Source organism: Polyodon spathula, chromosome 18 (genome assembly GCF_017654505.1).
Source record: "Polyodon spathula isolate WHYD16114869_AA chromosome 18, ASM1765450v1, whole genome shotgun sequence".
In the NCBI taxonomy this organism is placed as follows: Eukaryota; Metazoa; Chordata; class Actinopteri; order Acipenseriformes; family Polyodontidae; genus Polyodon; species Polyodon spathula.
The window spans coordinates 25,083,971-25,089,970 of record NC_054551.1 but is presented as its reverse complement, the minus strand read 5'-3'; the positions used below and the strand labels follow the sequence as shown (position 1 = coordinate 25,089,970).

The window sequence follows — 6,000 nt, the reverse complement described above, 5'->3', positions numbered from 1 at the left end:
TACCAATTAACCTTTAGCTCCTTACAGTGAATTTCTTGAACCTCCCAACCATTCGGGTCAGAGGTTAATACAAGAATGAGCGCGATTTCAAAAAACGTGAGATCTCCTGGGAGTCTTGGAATTTGAAACAGCGCAATTAAACTGTGTTCGAAGCACAGCACAGTAACAGCGACGGTTTAAGCAATCAATAATTTAAACTAATTCTTGATCAAAGAGAGAAAATGAGTTCTTCCGTTTGTAAACAATTTGTCCTAGATTATTGCAAACTAAAACGTATTAATGAAATCGAGACTACATCTCGCTGTAATGAGGCCCTGTGTACCAGCTAATCTGACATAACACACTGTCTGCAATTGAAACGTAATGTGACGATATTCAATTTATTCATGCTTTTGACTATTATTATTATTATTATTATTATTATTATTATTATTATTATTATTATTATTAAAAAAAAAAAAAAAACATGAAAAAATGCTAAGGATTCTTGTAACATTGAAAACTACAGCGTCTTGTCGCCAGAACAACGGTGCCTTTGACGAGTTTTTTCCCCCCAGCTGTCGAAAATATGCATTCGACAGCTTTTATACGTAATTGATTATAATGTTGATTGTTTTTTTTTTTATTTGCAAATTTTTTGGGTACCCATCATCAATCCAATAAGAATTAAATTGCTACCAGATATAAATCGTATATTTTCCCCCAGCTTAAAACTATGCCATTAATCATATGCGTTGTTATTAAAACTTGTTGAAAGCCCAGACAGCAATGGGGGGGGGAAGAGGTGGAGGGTCCTCATTTGGGTCTTGTACGTGGCTATAGAGTAGTAATGGCTGTTTAGCAAGCAGAGAGTGTAGAAATTTTGAGTTTTCTGTTGTTGATTAAATGATTTTTATCGTGCTTTTTGTTTTGAGGCTCGACAATGGCTGGCTGGGCGGGGTTTTCGGAGGAAGAACTTCGTAGAATGCAGCAGAAAGGTATCGGACACTAAAACAATTATTGATTAGGGCTTTGCTTCATATTATTGTTAATTGACCATATCGCCATTATCGTGCAAAATGCCTAGCTATGATCTGTGTTATGAGTACAGTACTGTAGTATAATATGTGTCCTTACAAGATACTGTTTAAGAGGAAGCGTATTTTTAATTAACATAGATGACATGTCTGTGTACTGCAGTAGTCAATTTTTTTAATTGATTTATGTATTTGTTATTATTACTGCAACTCTATTGACCAGAATGTTAATAAATAATCTGCTGTTAAATTTTCTCTTAACATTTGATAATATTTTTTAATGTAAATTGAGGGTTCTTGTGTTTCAAAACAAGCGGTGAATAAATTCTTGTCACACTCCAGTGACAAGTAAAAGAACAAATCGTAACATATTGGCCTATATCAAACAAAACGCAGAAATCCACAACATACATGTCAAATTGTTCTGCAATTACGTTTGTAGTGGGGGTTTTGCGGGAGTTCTGTTAAATGTGGTTCTGTTAAATGATAAATAATTTAATTGAGGCATGTCTACAATGATGGAGTCTTGGCTTATTGTTTGTAATGATGTACTGGTATCTTATTAAAACACACAAAACTAAATATTACAAAAGTGATCCAGTTTTATTAGTGCAGTAAAGCCTACATTTTAGGATGTTTTTATTTTCTGCCCGTGCCCTATAGTATGTCCGATCACTTAACTTAATGGTCACATTCAAATATACCCAATTATTGCTTGATAGTCTCAGCTCATTTGTCATTTGTTTTGCATTCTCTTTTACGGAACAAGCTGCACCTAATGTCCCAGTGCGGGGCCGAAAACCACCTCCGACCAATAGGAGCCGGCAGCAGCTGCAGCAAGAGAGAGCCATGCAGCAGGCAGCTCAGCTGAGTGGAGCCCCTTCAATCCCTCCTGAGCAGCAGCTCTCCAGGCCCAAACCACAACCTTCTATCCAGACGGCTCCAGCACCAGAACCAGCACTAACTCGGGAGAAGGAGGCCATTCACACAGCCAAGAGCCAGCAGGATGAGGCTAGAGTCCAGAGCTATCCTGAACCACAAGGAACAGAAGCAGAAAAGTGTCCAGTCATTGAAGAACCAAAGAAGCAGCAGGGGGAATTGTTAGTAAGTCTAATGACATTTAAGGCGGGGTCAGGATTTAGTGCTTGAAAAATGTAAGGCATGTGGTTCATAAATATAAACCTGAATAGTGACTTTCCTCATAGGTCTTATGTATACAGTGATAGATTGAATTTCTTACAAATTGAAACTATTGAATATTAATCAGATTTCGTTTTTACATACAAGACTTCACAGTACTACATAGAAATCGGACAACCCTATTAATTTAGGTAATAGTCATTTTCATTTACCTGTCTGATTTTGACAAGAAATTATTGCAGGGTGCAGAACAACACTGTAGCTGCTCCATATTATAAAGCTGTGAGTTAATTCTGAAAGCTATTTACACTGTTCTGTTGGTGTTTTCTTAAAAAGAGAGAGAAGACACGTCTTCAACATCTGCAGCAGGAACAGCGATTAATGGAAGAGAAGAATAAACGGAAAAAGGCACTTCTGTCAAAAGCCATTGCAGAAAGGTAGGAGCAATGCACATTACGAATGGAGATAAGATTCTCAGTAGCAAAAGTGTTGATCATTAATACTCCTTTCTAGAGGTCTGCTTGGGCCTATATGTAAAAGCTGATCCGAACCCAGCCAAACAAACCCAAACCTGACCCGGGCCGAGACCTTTGAAATATTTACATAACCGACCATCTCCACAAATATATTCCAAACATACACTATTGAAATCAAGTACCATCCGTGCTGTGTATTTCTGCTTTCCAGTTAAAATGTTTAATCATCTCATGTATTTACTTTCCTAATAATCCTTCTTCAAAACTTTGATAAATAGACCCATAGAATTTGCTCTTGCAAATTTGCATAATCATTTTGGACAAGCTTACATCCTATCAAACCACTAAGTTAATGTTCAACAACAAATATTCAGCCACAACTATGGCTTAAAACAGCTACAGAACTAATACTTCCCTTTTCAGTGTGCCGCTGCAAAATGAAATTCCTGTCTTATTTAAGTAATATTTTTGCAAGATTTGCATTGTACAAAGCCACATGGATGTTTATTATCGCTGAATAAAACAATGTTGTAATTTTCCCAAACAGTGGATTTAGATGTACCCATTCAAGCAACAGAAGATTCTACTGCTACACATTGACCTGTTGGAGTAAAAAAAAAAAAAAATCTATCCACCTATATACAGATGAACCCACTTCGTCATGATTGCTGTGCAGGCATAATTTGTGATAAAAAATGGGATTTGATATACACAGAGTTTTGCGTTTGCTTATGACCACACATTACAAGTGCGAATGGGAGAAAAGAAAGAAAACTAATGGCGAATTAAAGAGCAGTGTTTTAATAATGTACATTTAGTCTTTATTTGCATTAAAAATGCGTATAGTTTACTGCAGGACAAGTCCTTTGTATCATTAACTGGAGTGAAACAGTTTGTGTCTATCTAAAAAAGGCATAAATTGTCACCCTGATGATAGCTATCAATACTTGTTGGGTTTTTTGTGTGCATTTGTAGAAGACTGACTTAATTTGGTGACACTGGTGTTTTGTAACTGAATTGTATCCTATTAAGACCACCCACTCAGCATTTGACACACTACATGAAATGAATAAGCGGGTTTGTGCGAAGATATTTAGAGGTAATTTCTCAAAGAACCTGTGGTGCATGATGAGTTGTTTTTCAAAAATCGTAAAGCAAGAAGTGAGTTTTAGGAAGCACTTGCACACAGAGGAAGAAAAAAAAAAAAAAAAAAACTCAATTTAAAAATGCCATAATCCACTCGCTGATAACACACTGACCTGACCTGAGCCTGAACTGTAAATATACAAACTACACCCACCCCTTGCTGTCAGGTCCCGTCAGGCTCGGGTCGCAAGGCTCTACTCTTTTCTGTTCTAAAGTTGAAACTGATTTTCTTTGTAGGTCTAAGCACACACAGGCAGAGGCTGTGAAACTGAAGCGAATCCAGAAGGAGCTGCAGACACTGGATGACATGGTATCCAATGGCATCGGGATCCTGCGCAGCCGCATCGAGCAAGCCAGCTGGGAGTACTCCCAAGCGAGGTACTATAAGCACTTAAACGGGCTGGGGGCTGTAGTTTTCTTTTTAAAAAGAGACTTTGCAGATCTATATTATATTCCATTAGTGTGTTGATCTGAAACATTACCAAACTTAGCACAGGGCCTCCCAAAAGTAAATGTAAGGCAGCATGTATTCATATTTTGTTTGTATGGTAACCTTGTTTTTCTTAAGTTCATATTTGACCACTGTGTCAAGGGTTGACAGCCTGTTCTTGTTTCTCGCTGACACTTTTGGACCTTTTGCAGAGAAATAGCAGTATTGACTAGTCCTTACGCCTGATTGCATATCCTACTGCTGTGCACAAAGCAACACAGAATTTTCAACTGTAGTCTGTTTTGATTGTCCTCCTGACAGTAATACTGCCCCCCTACAAGCTGTCCCCTGAAGATGTAAATTAGGAACCTTTCCACATTCTATTCTCTACCAAACAAACAAATACATATGCGGAGTAGAGTTCTCTTTTGTAATAAACAAAAATCCCTTAATAAACATTAAAAAAGATGGGTCAAATGCATGCTAATGTATAAATAAAAGGAAAACAAACGAACAAGTCAGTTATTTAATTATTCAAAGTATTCTAAGATGCATATGTTTAAGTCTCTGCATTCTTATTGTATTGTCTGGGTCACTGTGTTCTCTTTCCAGGAAGCGTTTTGAAAAGGCAGAAGTGGAGTATGTGTCGGCGAAGCTGGACCTACACAAGAAGGTGGATGTGAAGGAGCAGCTTACAGAGCACCTGTACACCATCATCCAGCAGAATGAGCTGCGCAAAGCCTACAAACTGGAGGAGCTCATGATGCTGCTGGAGATGGAGACCGACGAAGAGAGGCTAGAGCTGGAGATTGAGGTTGAGAGGCTGTTGCACCAGCAAGAAGCCCAGTCTGGGAATGGGGAGGGGAACAACGCACAGACTGGAGACCAAGCAAAGGAGGACAGCAGCAGTGCCAGTGTACAGGTGGAGGAGAGGAAAGCAGAGGACACAAAGCTGTATGACTCTGCAAAGGAGAAAAATATTGAAGACACTAAATGACAGAATGTTAATATACATTGTGAAATGCAAGCTGCTAAAGAATGAAAGGCCTACCTGCACAATATGAGAAGGGTGGTGGGGGTATTATATTTGTGCTTAAAGCCTTTAATGCATAAAAGAAACACATTTACTGTAATGTACATGTAGGTACATGTGTGTTATGGTGCACAGTAAACTGCTATGATAAGGGTTGTCTGATGCTACAGTAATCATACACTATACAGGGGCAATCGGAACCATTTTCATTTACATTATTTCCAACCAATCTTTACACACACATCCAATGTTTTGCTTGTTAATTGTTTTGAGCAGGATGGTGGAAAGTTATATATTGTATTTTATATTTGATACAAAGATGAATAAGTGTCTAAATACTGAATTTGAACGTCCATACCTTTTCTTGTTCTATCTGCCAGTATATGGAAGTGTCATACATATGTCAAACATTTGAATGACTTTATAATGTGTCTTGAGAACCGCTCATCTGTTGTGATGAAGTGCGGTATTGAATTGTGTTCAGGGTCTGAGAATGTAGATCATGGTTGTCTCCTTTTCCTCTAGTTTCTTGAGAGCTCTGATTGGTTAGGTTTAGAACTAGCATCCTAAATTTGATGGATGGTTGTAACAGGATTCTGCATACTGTGGGTGTAGACCATGGTGACTTTTTTTAAGTTTAAGTTATTAAAGTCTTTATCTTGGGAACCTTTCAGTTGTAATGAGGTGGGTGTTAGACATTTTCACCTGTACTATGGTTTATTTGTGTTTCTGTAATAACAGGGAAGGGGTATTTACAAT

At 37.9% G+C, this 6,000-nt stretch overlaps 1 protein-coding gene across 1 annotated transcript; it reads left to right on the top strand.

Annotated features, from left to right (window-relative positions):
• Positions 1-818: 818 nt before the first annotated feature.
• On the top strand, positions 819-5,611 carry gorab (golgin, rab6-interacting). Its single transcript, XM_041217644.1, has 5 exons — positions 819-977; positions 1,786-2,120; positions 2,493-2,593; positions 4,016-4,156; positions 4,821-5,611. Exons 1-5 carry the CDS (start codon positions 923-925, stop codon positions 5,203-5,205), a joined length of 1,017 nt encoding a protein of 338 aa, XP_041073578.1. The 5' UTR covers positions 819-922; the 3' UTR covers positions 5,206-5,611.
• The last annotated feature ends 389 nt before the right edge of the window (positions 5,612-6,000 follow it).

Excerpts from the sequence above, each read along its gene's own strand:
- gorab (XM_041217644.1), top strand. The coding sequence starts at position 923 with ATGGCTGGCTGGGCGGGGTTTTCGGAGGAAGAACTTCGTAGAATGCAG. Across the intron at positions 2,121-2,492 it reads AGCAGCAGGGGGAATTGTTA|AGAGAGAAGACACGTCTTCA; the intron begins GTAAGTCTAATG and ends TTTCTTAAAAAG. Across the intron at positions 2,594-4,015 it reads TCAAAAGCCATTGCAGAAAG|GTCTAAGCACACACAGGCAG; the intron begins GTAGGAGCAATG and ends TTTTCTTTGTAG.